The sequence below is a fragment of the Heteronotia binoei genome, chromosome 4, assembly GCF_032191835.1.
Source record: "Heteronotia binoei isolate CCM8104 ecotype False Entrance Well chromosome 4, APGP_CSIRO_Hbin_v1, whole genome shotgun sequence".
NCBI classification, from domain to species: Eukaryota; Metazoa; Chordata; class Lepidosauria; order Squamata; family Gekkonidae; genus Heteronotia; species Heteronotia binoei.
In genome coordinates, this window is record NC_083226.1 from 30,053,621 (window position 1) to 30,069,358 (window position 15,738).

Consider the following 15,738-nt stretch of genomic DNA (forward strand, 5'->3'; position numbering starts at 1 on the left):
TAAAAAAATACTGAAAGACAATGGCAGGCATTCTTCAGCAGGAAGAACGGCCACTACGTCAGGCATCTAAGAAGGAGCTCAAGGAAACAGGTGGAAGCAGGGGCTTGGATAAGTACATAAGAAGAGCCCTGCTGGATCAGACCAGTGGCCCATCTAGTCCAGCATCCTATCTCATACGCTGGCCAGCCAGTTCCTCAGGAGGCCAGCAACATGGCATTGGGGCCAAGGCCTTTCCTCATGTTGCCTTCTGCCTCTGGGATTCAGAAGTTTAGTGCCTTTGAAGGTGAAGGTTCCCCTTAGTCACCATACCTAGTAGCCACTGTTAGACCTATTCACCATGAATCTATCTAATCGCCTTCTAAAGCTGTTTATTCCTGTGGCCATCACTACATCCTTTGTCAGTGGATTCTATCTTTTAATCACTAGACATTGAAGGTGAAGGGGGAGTGTGATTTTTGCTGATTCCCTTCTCTTGCTGCAGACTCCTCCCTTCACGCTGTTCTCAAGGTTCCCCCAGTTCCCCATGAGCCAGCCTTAAGGGTAATTTTGGGCTGCAGTGGGAGGGGGAAGAGAAGGAAGTCACACCCCATGGGCTGAAGTGACCAGTAGATCCACTGGCCCTGGGGTTAACTCCTTGCTTTTCGAAGTCAGTCAGCTTGTGCAATAAAAACATTTGGCACGGTATTTCAATCACTTGAAGGAAAATAAAAACCACTTCTTTTTGTTTCCATATAGCCAATCCACTGGGCCTTCTTATAGCTAACATACTGTCTCCTGCTCTTGTGCATGAAGAAAAAGATGTCCCTTTAATGGTAAATGAAAGCAAATGAATTTAGAGTCCGTTCCCCCTTTCCATTTCCTTGCAAAGGAACTGAATGCTCCATTTCTGACTTTGTTGGGGTTCTGTTCTTTTTTCCAGCTTGGAGTGTACATGGGGCCTGCCATCTTGGCTTGTGTTTTAGCAACAGTGGGGATTCGCAAAAAGGAGCCTCCGACACCCCCATCGGCCAGCGCCAGTCAGTCTAATTCACAGTCGGTCTTTGCAGGCTTGAAAATGGTATGTTGCAACCAAGGAATAGTGGGTTAACTTGGGAGGGCAGGGACATGTTCCGAATCCTGGGGCTGAACTAGGCTCGCCAGGAGCAGGAGGGAGGCCCAGGCTACATTGCCAGGGATGTCACTTCCATCGTGTACCAGAAATAAAATCATCACATTGTGACGGCACTCTGGTATTTGGGCATAAGAACATAAGAGAAGCCATGCCGGATCAGGTCAATTGCCCAACCGGTCCAACATTCCGTCACACAGTGGCCAAAAAACCAGGTGCCATCAGGAGGTCTATCAGTGGGGCCAGGACACTAGAAGCCTTCCCACCCAAGCACCAAGAATACAGAACATCACTTGCCCCAGAGTGCCATCTATACCTTGTGGCTAATAGCCACTGATGGACCTCTGCTCCATGTTTATCCAATTCCCTCTTGAAGCCGTCTACATTCCTGTGGCAGTGAAGTCTAAGTTAATCACTGTTTGGGTGAAGAAGTACTTCCTTTTATCTGTTTTAACTTGACTGTACTCAGCAATTTCATTGAGTGCGCATGAGTTCTTGTATTACAGGAAAGGGAGAAAAGTACTACTATCTTTACCTTCTGTATTACATGCATAATCCTGTAAACCTCTATCATGTCACGCCTCAGTTGTCATTTCTCCAAGCAAAAGAGCCCCAAGTGCTTTAACCTTTCTTCATAGAGAAAGTGTTCCAACCCTTTGATCATTCTAGTTGCCCTTTACTGCACTTTTTTCAATTGTATATTATCTTTTTTGAGGTGTGGTGACCAGAATTGTAAACAGTATTCCAAATGAGGTCACGCCATCGATTTATACAGGGGGTTTATGATAGCGGCTGATTTGTTTTCAATTCCCTGTGGAAACTGTGGTAAAAATGGCTTCAACCAGAGTTTTTCCCCAAATACCAGAGTGTCTCACAGACATCACCGTTATGATGCCATTTCCAGCTGATGCGATGATGTCTAGAATATGGGACAAATATGGGAAAGCAAGATTCAAATCCCCATTCCACCATGAAAGCTTGCTAGGTGACCTTGAATCAGTCTCTCATTCTTGGCCTAACTTACTTCACAGAGTGAGAATAAAATGGTGCACTGAAGAGAAAAGTGGGACAACTTATATTCTAGTCACTATACCATACTGGTTCCCCAGCACCATGAGTAAATTACATGGCTACTGATTCCCAAAGGAGTGTTGGCCTTCGCTTTTGGCCCTGAAAACAAGCTGTCCAAATGGCCAGCATGCTCTGAAGGGAGCATAAAGCATCCTTTATAAGAGTTCTGTTCTTTGTTTCTTCATAACGAGACACAGAGAGGGAGGGAGGGAGAAAGAACAGCACTTCCTTCAGAATCTAGGGACCCAAGCCAACAACTTCCTCCACAAATTACCTCAGAGCAGGTTAGAGCATCGGATACACCACCGTCTCAGAATGGACGATTCTAGAAGCCCAATCAGAGGCCAGTTCCCCACAAGCGTTGGAAGCAGAAGCAGGTCCTAGTTGTACCAGCAAACATTGTGTCACTTTCTGACAACTGCTTCTTGTTTTCCATTCCTAGCTCCTTCGAAATAAGGCTTACCTTGTCCTGATGATCTCTGTCGGCGGAGGGGTCGCACTCTTCACCTGTTTCTCTGCTCTGCTGGAACAGATGATGTGTGTGGTGGGATATTCAAATGTAAGTAAGTTACTTCATCTTTCTTACGTGTCTCATCTGGGGAGGGGGCACAACAAGTAAGATAACAGCACTGAGGGAGAAGTTATCCCATTTTGTTTTAGACACAGGATCGCTCTGAATTTGTGTGAGATATTTTGTCTGTTTTAACAGATGCAAACAGAACTAACAAGCTAAGTTTATAAGGTCATCACTGATTAGATTCAATTCCAGGGGAAAACAGTGAGTCAAATATGTCAGAATTGGTGATAGATGTGTAAATATGTTCTTAATTATGGAGTGTTAAGAGCAACCATCTGACCGTGCTGTAATGTTCCATTTGTCTCCTCTTAAGTGTGGTGGTAACTGATGGTATCTGTGTCTTTGAGGCAGGGTATTATGTAGTGCCGTGTTATGTCTCCTCTGTTACCAGACCAGAGGAATGCATTCCAGTATACCATTCTAATTCATTGTGTTACATTACAATCACTATTCTAAGTTAGTATTCCAAACAGAAAATACACTAAAATATATAAAATAAAGTATATAGCGCTTCTTGGTGAGTATACAGATGTATTCCGGTTGAGTCCTGGGGAGGATTTTGTTCCAAGTTTTGTACTAACAGCAATTTCCATTTCCATTCTGTTCTTGAAGTTCTTTAACAATAAAACAAATACATTGAGGTCACCCATTGAATGTCCTGGAAGGCTGAAGTGTTCTACAGGTTTCTCAGATTTGTGATTCCTGATGTCAGATTTGTGCCCAATTATCCTTTGGCGTAGGGTTTGTCCTGTTCGTCCTGTGTAGAGAATTGAAGGACACTGTTGGCATTTAATGGCATGTACAATGTTAGAAGGTGAGCAAGTGAATGAACCTGGACCTTGCAGCATTAACTACAACATCTCAAGGTTCCTGTGATAATCACATCAACACAAGTTTAATTTAGCTGTGATTATTTTTCTGATTTCTGTGCTGCACGTCTCCATTGCTTTAGCAACATACAAAGCCTGTTGTGGAGATAAAATATCTAAGCCGTGCAACAGCAATCCCTTATTGAGCTCCTATTACAGTCTTTTGCAGGTCTGTGTGGTGCCTTATTCACTGTTGCTGGATTACTTGGTGCCTTCCTTCTTGGGCTGTATGTGGACAGGACAAAGAAATTTATAGAAGCCACCAAGATTGGTTTTTGTTTATCTGCACTGGCTAGCATTGCATTTGCAGTGGTAAGTACCACTGGGAACAAATACTGTGTAAATTGCCGTAACTGACACCCAATATTTATTTATCCGATCAATTCATTTATACTTTGCTTTTCTCTCAAATGGGGGCCAAAGCAGCTTACATTGTTTTCCTCCCCTCCCCGTTTTGTCCTCACAACAACTCCGTGAGGTAGTTCAGGCTGAGGGAGTGTGACTGGCCCAAGGTCACCCAGCAAACTTCCCTGGCATGAGTAGGGATTTGAACCTAGGTACAGAGTGGTAAAGCTACAGTACTGCAGCCCAAGCTCATGACCTCAATTCGATCCCAGCAGAAGATGGGTTCAGGTAGCCGGCTCAAGGTTGACTCAGCCTTCCATTCTTCCGAGGTTGGTAAAAGTGTAGATGACTGGGAGGGCGGGGAGTGTAGATGACTGGGGAAGGCAATGGCAAATCACCCCATAAAAAAGTCTGCTGTGAAAATGTCGTGATGCGACGTCACTCCAGAGTCGGAAACAACTGGTGCTTGCACAGGGGACTACCTTTACCTTTTTAAAAAAAAAACTTCCAGATAGTAGTCCATTACTCTTAACCGCTACACCAACTAGAACAATAAGCAGTGAAAGTATGCCTTAACAGACCTAAGAAATAGTTAACTGTCACATGCCTTATGGATAAGTTTAACGATGGAAACACAACCAATGAGCATTAGTGACTTTGGATTGTATCAGCCGGTTTGGTGTAGCGGTTAAGTGTGCGGACTCTTACCTGGGAGAACCGGGTTTGATTCCCTACTCTTCCACTTGCAGCTGCTGGAATGGCCTTGGGTCAGCCATAGCTCTGGCAAAGGTTGTCCTTGAAAGGGCGCTGCTGTGAGAATTCTCTCAGCCCCACTCACCTCACAAGTTATCTGTTGTGGGGGAAGAAGATAAAGGAGACTGTAAGCTGCTCTGAGACTCTGATTCAGAGAGAAGGGTGGGGTATAAATCTGCGGTCTTCTTATCAATCCATTTAGTGCTAGAATATTCAGAATAGACTATACAGTGCAGAGTGGGGGAAACAAGATTGCTTGTTGACATCATGCCGCAGGTCTGACCAGACGCAGGCCTTTGTGGCAATTTTAAGTGGCTAAATTGTCCTCTAGAATGACATTGGTGGCCATGGGTTAGAACTTTGTCCGTTGTAACATGTAGTCTGGCTCTCAGAAATCTGAGTTTTTTAATCTTCAGGGTGGTTTTTTAATCTTTAGGGTATCAAGAAAGCTCCGGCCCTCCTTCAAATTCAAGGGGGCAATTAATACTCCTTGGACTCGCTACTCCTTGTTGCTCATGGTGCAGAATAGGACTGGGATTGATGCTTCAAATAAGATGCTTGCCCTTTCTCTCTCTCTCTCTCCGAGAGGCCTGTCATTCTTGGATTGGGGCACAGGCACGTTAGTGTGCGTGTGGCAGGGGAAAGAAGCTGATATGCCTCTGTCTGAGGCCTCAGTTGGTCAGAACTGACTCAGAGAAGCAGCCCCTCGTTCTTCAGCTTGCTTGAATAAGCGTGGGCCAGAAGCCTGAAGGGAAAATAACTCATGGGATACAAATGACAAAAGGAGCTTTGATACCCAGGCAGGCCACTGGAGCTCCACAGAGTGCCCTCTGCTGAGACAGAAGACTGTAAGACAGCAGGGTGGGGTGACTAAAGTGTCCAAAAGAGAGAGCCTTGCCATTTGTGTCCTGGGGTCGGATCCAGTCAACACTACTCAGATGGTTGTTACCAAGGCAAGTTTTACTCTGGCTTTCTGGCACTGAAAATTAACTGTCTGAATTTTTAAATATTGCCCGAATTTGATATTGTTTACTGTCACAATATTTTTGTGTTCCCTTGTAACCTGCCTTGAGCCCACTTGTGGGGAGGGCAGGATATAAATGGAAGAAAATAGAATTCGCAAAAGGTGTTGGTGGGGAAGGATCTTTCCTACCTTCTCAAACAAGCTACTGCTTGTCCTTTCTTAGGAGAAGCAGGACTTTCCAAGGAAAATGGTACCCTGAGATGGGGGGGCTGCAATGATGAGAGTTGAAATCAAGGAAATTCACCCTCTTTTGTCCCTCTACTGTGGACACAGGCTGTACACAGATGGAGGGAAAGAGATCAATGTATTGCAGCCCCTCCACACACACACACAACTACACACATGTACTAGTCCTTGGCATATTTTGCATGCACAACTCTGCCTATCCTTATGGAAGAGATTCAGAACAGGTTCCTTCAGGAAGAGAGAGAGAAGGGAAAGATTCCCCCCTCCAACACCTTCCATGAACTCTTCTGGCAGTTCCAACCATTGAACTGTGGAATGCAATCCAGATGAACCAGATGTAATTTGAGACAAAGATTATACATGAGCTGTGTTCATATATAACCAAACAGACTGCCTCAAATTGGGAGGAATGGGATGGGTTTGGGCACATTTGGGACTTCCCGTACAAAGAGAAGTGAGATGCATACCTAAGCACTCCCCATGGATTCTCTTCCTGCAGATGTCTCGGTTTAGGAACCAGACCTACACGTTGGCAGTGATCAGCTCAATCTTTGGGTTCTTTGGATTTGCAACCTATCCTGTCTCTATGGAACTTGCTGTGGAATGCTCGTACCCTGTGGGAGAAGGAACGTCATCTGGGCTGATTTTTGTGGTTAGGTAAGAAGCTGGACTGGGGCAGGCCATCAGTTCATTCAAAGAAAGCTGAGCCTCTTCTTTTTCTAAGCTAGGGCTGCTCATGTACGATTGCTCCCCCTCTTCAGCCAGTCATTGGCAGGTTTGCCAAAACCGTAGCGGATTAAGGCTTACCAGCAATGAACTCTCAGTTTCTCTTTATTCCACACCAGTTGTTATCTGAGTTAAGCATATTACCCTGACGCATACCACAAGGGGTTATTATAGAAGGAACCCTATACACACTTGGGACCAAAATGGTGGGAATTGTATCTCATCATGCGCAGTTAAACAAAATTTCTTGGGTTCAAATGACCCGTCACATCTGCTTTGTTCAGCACATACCTCTGGCTTATACTTTCTCCTCCTACTGTTGGGGTTGTTCCATTTCCTTTTCTCTGGCCTGAACATATGCTCAGTTTATTCCCTTTGTATTCTTGAAGGAGGAGGAACTTTCTATCACCACCATTTGGAATCTTGTCTCTTTTCTTCCTGTCCCTTTTCTCTCATCTTTTTTAAAAAAAAACAGAAAAGCCTCAAACCTTTTAGCCTTCCCTTCTCTCAGAACAAGGGCTGCAATCCCTTGATCTGTTCTGTTGTTCTTCCAACTCTCGGGTAGTTTCTTGACTAAGCATCCAGCAGAAATATCTGCTGTTCCCAGGCACATAGCCAGAATACTTTAGATGGGGGGGGGGGGGGGGGGAGGGCGCAGAGGATCAAAATTTAGGTGGGGAAGGCGCAGGGGGCAAGCAAGAAAGGCAGCAGGCAAGGAAGGTGGCGGGTAGGTGAGGAAGGTGGCAGGCAAGCAAGGAAGGTGGCAGGCGGGCAAGGAAGGCAGCAGGCAAATGAGAAAGGTGGCAGGCAAGCAGTGGAGGGGCCAGAAAGGTCAAGCAGGGTGAAGATTTGTCCTCTGCCCCATCCATAGCCAAACACAGAAACTTTTTTTTTTTAATTGCTACTTAGGAAACGCCCTTCTCAAATTTTTGCAAATGTCTCCAGATTTGCATGAGAGAGGGATGGAAGCTGCACCCAAAGTTTTGTGATCTGGTAGTTAAGGAACAGCTTGCCTCAGCTGACAGTGTGATAAGGGAAGGAGCTACAACAGTACACATGAAACTGTCTCATAATGAATCAGACCACTGGTCTATCAAAGCCACCTTGAACCACAAGGAAAGGTGGGATATGAATGTTTGAATAAAGTCAGTATTGTCTACTCAGACTGGCAGGAGCTCTCCAGGATCTCAAGCTGAGGTTTTTTCAGATCACCTTCACCAGTGCTCCTCAACTTTCTGTGTCTTACGGCCCACCAATTATTTGATCAAAGAACCAGAATCCCAGCATGATAGAAACAAAAAGCCCACTGTACCCAAGATAGACGTTGCTTGTGCCAACCACCTATAGAGGAGAGACAGGCAAGGATCAGAGACTGGTGGTGGCACCCTGATTCTGGAATGCCCTTCCCCTTGAGGCACAGATAGCACCTATTCCACCCATTTTTCAGGTAGCAGACCAAAATGTTTACCCCAGCTTCTGAGAAAATGATCTTTTTATATCCTTTTTAGAAGAGTGCTTCTAGCTTGTTCTGTGAGACTCTTTTAAAGTAGTTTTATGTGGTTTTTAAAAAAAAAATTGTAGGCATTTTAATTGTGAATTTTTAGGATGTGAGTTCTTATTATGTTTTACTTCGTAAGCCACCAGGAACAGGTTCTCCAGAGAGGAGGCCTAGACATTTTCGGTACAATCCTAAGCAGGTCTCCTCAGAATCCTACTGAAGTCTGCTCCATGGGGCTTACTCTCAGGAAAGTGTTCTTGGGATTCCACTGTTTCTGTATAAATAAATAATGGCCTGTTCTGTTTCATTTTTGTTCAGTCAGATCCTAGGAGTTATTTTCATGGTCTTGTTCCAAAGCCTGGCGGTGGAGATGAAAAACACCCCATATTCTACTTGCACAGTAGCTCAAGGAGGGACGCTGGATTGGTCAAGTGAGTGTCATCTTCTGCATAAGAAACTAATGTTTCTGCCTGTTTTGATGACTGAGTCCTAGCTGGAGGTCAGAGGCAGCATCTCTCTTCTGTTGCATGGAGAGACCATTTAGCTGTTTTCGAGCACAAGACATAGACGTCCAGTTCTTCTAAGAACTTCCTCCAGCAAAGAGCTGGGCTACACTAGCAGAAGTGAGTGTTGTAGATTTTGCTGGATATTGGAACTCTTCTTGTTGGGTTCATACCAGGATAGTTTGAGAATGGTTAGGTTGAATTGGATGATTAGCTCAACCTCCTCCTTTGAGGTTTATGACTGAGTGGGGAGTTGAACCCGGGCTTTTCCGGTCCCAATCCAAAACCTCCATGTAGTTCATCACTCTAGAGATGCAAGTTTCCCTTGTACAGGAAGTTAGAGATATACACATGGGGGGGAGGGAGGGGGGAAGAGATCATTGAACACTTATCACCCAGCTGAGGTTCAGAGGGGTTCACTTCTGTTTAGTGGTGCCAGACGACTCACCTGCTCGAATAGTTTGGCTCTTCATTCTTGATACATGCACTAAAAATGGAATGTCTACCCACCCAAGACTTGCAGACACTGGATTGCAGCCTAAGCACAAGAGAGTTCTAGACATAATCTCAACAAAAGCAGGGGTGGATGGGGAATGCAAACGGAAACAGTGACATAGTTTGATCGACCTTTGGTCTTTCATCTCACAGCACCATGCATGCTGTATTTGGTGAGATGTCTCTAGAGTCTCTAATGCAGTTCATTTTATGGGTTCCTTGTTCCTTCTATATTTTTAGTACCTGCTGACCGGGGACACACATTTAAAATGAATTTTATGGGCAGGCATCCTAGCTTGTCATTGTACACAAAAAGTGAAAGGAGCAATTTATCGTATTTTTCTCCAAGGAACTTGAACTTGGCAAGACCCCCCTCCCCCGCTTTTTTTAAAAGGAGGTCCTTTATCACTTCAATAAAGCATTAGCATCTCATTGGCTAGAACAGGGGTATCAAATTCATTTGCTAGGAGGGGCGGATCTGACATAAATGGGACTTTATGGGGCTGAGTCATGCATGTCCTAAAATGTAAATGTCAGATAGCAGAGATATAGACTTTACAGAGGACTCAGGCAACCGCAATTAAAGATATCATTTGTTAACTTAAAATACAAACGTGATTAAAATTCTTGCAATATTTTGTTTAAAACAGAAAGTGGGGATAGTGGGATTTTGCAATGCAATTTTAAAAATAAAACATCAAGAAAAAGCACAAGTATCACAGCAAAAACGTAAAAAAATAAAATGCTCTCAGCCTGGGAAAACATGAAATGGCAAGACATTGCAAGCTTCTCTCCCACCCTCCCCCCATTTACGCAGATTAGCAATGGCTCTCCAGTGTAATATTCCCCTTTGGCTACGGGTTCCCAAATTAGAGTACTCACTAGACAAGTTCTTACTCAATTGAGAATAGACAAAGCTGGCTCAAAGCATCAATGCTTGATTTGCAACAACACAACTCCAGGAAGCTTCAGCTGGCCATAGGAGCACTGGGAACTTCTTCTCCATTGAAACACATAGACAAAGTTGCAAGGAAAACGTGGAGTGGATTTTCTTTTCACGTCTGCTCTGTCCAGAAGCCTGAAAAGAAAATCCATTCCACATTTTCTTTGCAGCTTTGCTTTCAGCTTTAGCCTCTGCAAAGAGGAGGCAGAAGGAACTGGGAAAGTCTCAGCAGCCTTGGAACTTCACAGGGGGTGAGGGCAAGAGGGGGGAGAAGAGAGCCCCACGAGCCTGATTGAAGAAGAAGAAGAAAAATATGGAGCAGAGGTCCATCAGTGGCTATTAGCCACAGTGTGTGTGTGTGTGTGTGTGTATATAAATTTTTTGCCACTGTGTGACACAGAGTGTTGGACTGGATGGGCCATTGGCCTGATCTAACATGGCTTCTCTTACGTTCTTAAGAAGATATTGGATTTATATCCCGCCCTCCACTCCAAAGAGTCTCAGAGCGGCTCACAATCTCCTTACCTTCCTCCCCCACAACAGACACGCTGTGAGGTGGGTGGGGCTGAGAGAGCTCTCCCAGAAGCTGTCCTTTCAAGGACAACCTCTGCCAGAGCTATGGCTGACCCAAGGCCATTCCAGCAGGTGCAAGTGGAGGAGTGGGGAATCAAACCCGGTTCTCCCAGATAAGAGTCCGCACACTTAACCACTACACCAAACTGGTTCAAACTGATTGAAGCCCTGGGCAGACCGGTTTGGCCCATGGGCCGCACATTTGATACCCCTGAGCTAGAATCTAGATGTGGAGGTGTATACTGGGGCACAGCAGCATCCAGGATAAGTCACTTAAAGCTTCTCATGTTGTCAGTGTCTCCAAGTTCCATTGTTTGTGCACATGCACAGACAGGCAGCTGCAACTTAATTACTAAATTACTTAATTACTTAATTAATTACTTAATTAACACACTAAAAGCAATTAAGTAAATTAGTAATAACAAAGTCAGGATAGGTTTGGATCGGAAGAACTCATACAGTCCTGAAGGGGGGTGGAGGTAGAAGCTTAGCCGGTAGCCTGAGAGTCATCACTGTAACACATGGCCTTAGGTTTTACTACATCTCTTTCCCCTGGGTAGGCAGATATTTAAGTTCTGCTATTGCAGTTCTCTGGTTTCTTAGCTGTAGTTCTCTGGCCATGTCTCTATGATATTTTTATGTTCCCCTTCCTCCAAGGAATACTACATTTCATCCTCCCTACAACTCTGGGAGGTAGAACTGGGAAGTCTGACATTTAGCTGAAGATATTTAATTGATTTTAGTTCCACATTACAGCATATTTAAGATTTAAATGTTAAAGATTTAAATGGTTTTATGTTTTCATGTCTTAATGTACTTTTCTATTTCATGTATATACATAAATGTGTAAGCTGCCCTGAGCCTGCTCTGGTGGGGAGGGCAGGATATAAATCGAACAAAATAAAATAATACATTAATACTCAAAATAAGGGTATGTTGTTGAAAGGCAAGCTGTTGCCTTCCTATTCTGCCTGTAGACTGCAGATGCTGTTTTCTAGGAAAGTGATTTTTAAAAAATCCTTTTACAGCTTCGTCACTGGTGTTTGCGGGAATCTGCAGCCTGCTAGCCTGTTTCTACGTGGTGGCTTTTCACACTAGCTACAGGAGGATCTACGCGGAGACATCGAATGCCTGTTCGATTAACAAAACAGACGATTACATAACAGATGGGACACAAAAAGGAAAAGATACTGATTGAACTCTGGATTAACCCAAGGGCCTAAAAATAGTGGATGCTTCCCAGACCTCAAGTGCCATAACCTGTATAAAATAGCCAGTATAAAATAGCAGAGTAAAGTGCACTTTGATGGTAACGGGCTGGTGCAAAGTGGCTTCTTATCTGCATGTGTGGCCATCCAGGGCAGCAGCCAGGAAACTGTCTGCTCGGTGGCCAGAAGCATGACATCCATTTGGCGACTGTGCTGGGATCCAGGCAAAGCTACGAGAAGGGCGTGGAACCAGGAAGGATGGCAAGCAAGCAAGCAGCAGAGTCAGGGTGAGGAAAGACTTACCCAAAAAAGAGCTGGAGGAAAGAGACCCCACCTGGAGACACATCTTTGCAGAGGAAATAAAAGGAATCCAAGGCAGAGAGATGCCTGGCCACCACACAGAAGCACAGCAGAGCTTGGTGACCCCAGTGGTGTCACTTGGGGCCAAAACATAGAGATAGGGAGGTCTTGACCTGTTTTTGCAGCAATTTGCAACACAGCTTCCTGCGTGGAAGGGAAGCTATTGAAATGCAGGTGATGGAGGGCAGTGCCACCAGTGGATGGGAAGCTTGCTGAGAGTTCTGGTCCCCTCTAGAACGGCCCTCTCCTGTGGAAGCCACCCATACAGCCCTGGAATAAGCAGATGCTCCATAAAACTACAGATCATTCTATCGGTCCCCTCTAGTGCTGCAGCACCAAAAAGCACCCTATTACCTGTTATTCAGTTCACATTGGTGGTGGTATTAGAGTATAGCAGTGGGCCAACCAACAACTCCCTCCCCTGGAATATTCATGGTTGTGTCCCGAGTTAATCACCAGAGTTCTTCTGCATGAGTGCCTGGTTTGGGTCAGTCAGTCGATTATTACAGCCCATAGACAGATGCCTGGTTTGGGATCCTGCCTCATGCTTTAAACCCACAGGACAGTTGAGATAATTAAATGGAAGAACTCCTGTATGTGCCACCCAGAGGTTCGTGGAGGAACACAGATTTGAGGAAGAAGGATGACAAAAGTACATATTAAGTAACTTCAGCTACATGATCCGTCTTATGCAATCACTAGCAGTGGTAAGGAAGGGCAACAAACATCTATAGAATGGGTGGAGCAAATGTACATTCTCTATGGCAGGCTTGCAAATGCTTTCAGAGATGTTCTTAGCCCACAGAAATTTCACGCTGCTTATCGGCTCACACATACCTGTGTATTTGTGGGGTTTAGAGGGGGGGCTTTTTAAAGTTCATCTTCAAAGGAGGTTTACTTACCAAAGGCAACCAGATAATGGCTATTTACAAGCTCCCTCCCACAGCACAAAAAACAAAAACTCAACATGGACAAACATATTCAGGGTAAAACAAATCAGCGGTTATATTTGTCACAGACAAATTCTAATCAGAAGTCCAAGACTCACAAAGCACTTAATACAGATTTTCAAAACAGTGCCAAAATATACAATACGAATGAAAACCCAAACACAAAAATACATAGCAAAAATATATACAGAATCTCCCAAAGAATATATTCTGAAGTCAACCAGATCTTTAAATACAAAAGAAAGAGCACACCATATAAATTATTATTTTAGACAGTTATTACGTTTCAGATTTGAGAATTCAACATACAAGAAGTTTTGCAAGGCAGGCAACTATAAACTAGATACACAATAAAAACCCTGTTTAAGACGGGAAAGGAACACGTAAACAAAGGTATGATGTGCATTTCTAGCTTCGATTTAGGCACAACAATGTGGATACAGTGCTCATCCAAAGTGCGTAATATTACAATTACTCTGGAGAATTATGAAGCAAACACATTGCAAAGAGCAAATACAACACGAGCAAATGATTCCAGATTATCTGCTTGGTTTTACATTGACAGCATAACCTGGGACATGTTTAAGGGTACTAACTACTACATTTTGCTCAGCTTATTGAAAGGTCTAGACCAATGTAGCTCAAGCTTTCTGAATGCAAACGTCCCTGGTGAATTTAAGATACCTCCCTGAGTGATCTCCGGCAGGTGAGTGTGTGGAATCCTTGCAGAAAACTGCCTGGTGCACTAATCCAGCATTGGAATTTCAAAAAAGAAGTCTACAATTGACCATTGTAGACTTCTTAACCCAAGTCAGCCAAGAAAGAAAAAGGAGAGAAAGGACCGCAATCCTGGCACGCTTGCATGCTCCTTGCTCCTCTGCAGCTTTCAAAGTAAGCTCAGAGGAGATGCATCTGCCTGCGGCAGGGTTCTTCCCTTCAAAAGTCGCCTGCTCCCCTCCCCCAGCAGTCCTGTGCTTCCCTTCTCACCTCACTGAGAACTACCGCACAATTCAATATTTCAAAATCCAGTTCAAATTCAGGCTCTCCATCTCACTGAACCTGAATACAGAATATAGTTCAGTTGATGTTTTAGTAACCGATCTCATTTTCCTCTTTTGCAAGGGCAGAAATCAAAACTAGTTACTCACACTGACCCCAAGTGAGGAGGTTAGAGGAGATCTCACAATCTCCCACAAAGAATTCTCAGCACTCTCACTCGATTACTATTTTCCAGGATTCTATGTAAGAAGCCACGAGAGCCAAATTGCTATAGAACTCTGGTACAAATACACCTTGAAATTGCATTTTTTTCACCAGGTCAGTTTCTCTCTACCTTCCTTTTGTGAAACAGAGCTATCCCTGTGATGGATCTTAAATTGCACTGATTCCTATTTGTCAGTTTACAAAACATGGGCTTATTTCTACTATCTATAAAAACAGGCAGAGCAATTGCTGGTTTTCTGGAGCACTAGAAGTAATACATTCTTTCCTTATACGTCTTGGGCCAGGGACTGGAAAGTATGAATGGGCTCAGGAAAGGCAATGTAAGTAAGGCTGATTTGTTTTTAACAGAACAAAACAAAAATGAGGGCAGAAGATTGGTGGGGTCAAGCAATAAGAATTTAATTCAGCACAATTGGTGGGGTCATGCAATAAGAATTTAATTCAGCACAAGGTTCTGAAGTTCCTCAGGGGTTCCCTCCATGAGATGATCAGTGGTGGTACATAAAGCTCCCTAAAGAACAAATAGCTCATGATTACCGACCCCTTGCTCTGCAACGTGCAACTGCAGGGAGTGGACTGAATCCACTTCTGGCTCTTCCCCCCACTCCAGCAGTCCCTTTCAACCCTGAGAAAGTTGGGGGAAGATGGATGGAATAGTTTTGCCCCTTCCTTCTCCTCATGGCAGGCCACCCACCCACATGGGTCCAGTAACCTCATGAATCAATCTCTCCTGGGGTCTATTAAAGGGAGGAGAAAGCAGGGAAGAGCCACAATCTTGGCCTAAGGGTGTTCCAGGGTACACTCTTGAGTTCATGGAAAGCAACAGCAAGGTCTGCTAGCAGGTCCGGCCGGCTTATGAAGAACCACTGACTTGGAGCCCCAAGTGTAGGTAGAAGAATATGAAACAATTTAAAACTAAGCAGCTATTTGTATTCTCATTGGTAGAAAAGTGTGGAAGACAAGAACGGTTCCAAAAAGTTGCATGCAACTTTAAGAGCACAGTCTAAAACAGCTTCCTCCATCCTGAAAAGGGTCATGTCACACATGTCCGTTTTTTTACATTGATACTCCACTCTCTTGCAGGAAACTGCATGTAATGTTTTGCACAAACCATCACTGCGACTAGTATTCATGTACATTTCACTGGGTGTATACATCAAAACAAACTGCCACCAGTCAAGGCTTCACATACAGAAAAAACTACAAGGAACACTGTCTCATGCAACAGTGTGCACACAGAAATTTCCTGCACAGAAGCAATATTTGTGTAGGACATTTGGTATATACTGTACTCATCCTCTAAGATGTTCCAAGATAGAAATGCA

General features: G+C 44.2%; 1 protein-coding gene across 1 annotated transcript in view; it reads left to right on the forward strand.

Annotated features, from left to right (window-relative positions):
* The window catches only part of SLC49A3 (solute carrier family 49 member 3), a 38,453-nt gene extending 26,469 nt beyond the window's left edge, over positions 1–11,984 (forward strand). Inside the window, exons 4-10 of the mRNA XM_060237042.1 lie at positions 736–812; positions 920–1,057; positions 2,622–2,738; positions 3,785–3,937; positions 6,433–6,590; positions 8,476–8,588; positions 11,700–11,984. Of these exons, the coding sequence (XP_060093025.1) occupies positions 736–812; positions 920–1,057; positions 2,622–2,738; positions 3,785–3,937; positions 6,433–6,590; positions 8,476–8,588; positions 11,700–11,869 (926 nt within the window). The 3' untranslated portion in view covers positions 11,870–11,984. The remainder of the gene's footprint in view (positions 1–735; positions 813–919; positions 1,058–2,621; positions 2,739–3,784; positions 3,938–6,432; positions 6,591–8,475; positions 8,589–11,699) is intronic.
* The last annotated feature ends 3,754 nt before the right edge of the window (positions 11,985–15,738 follow it).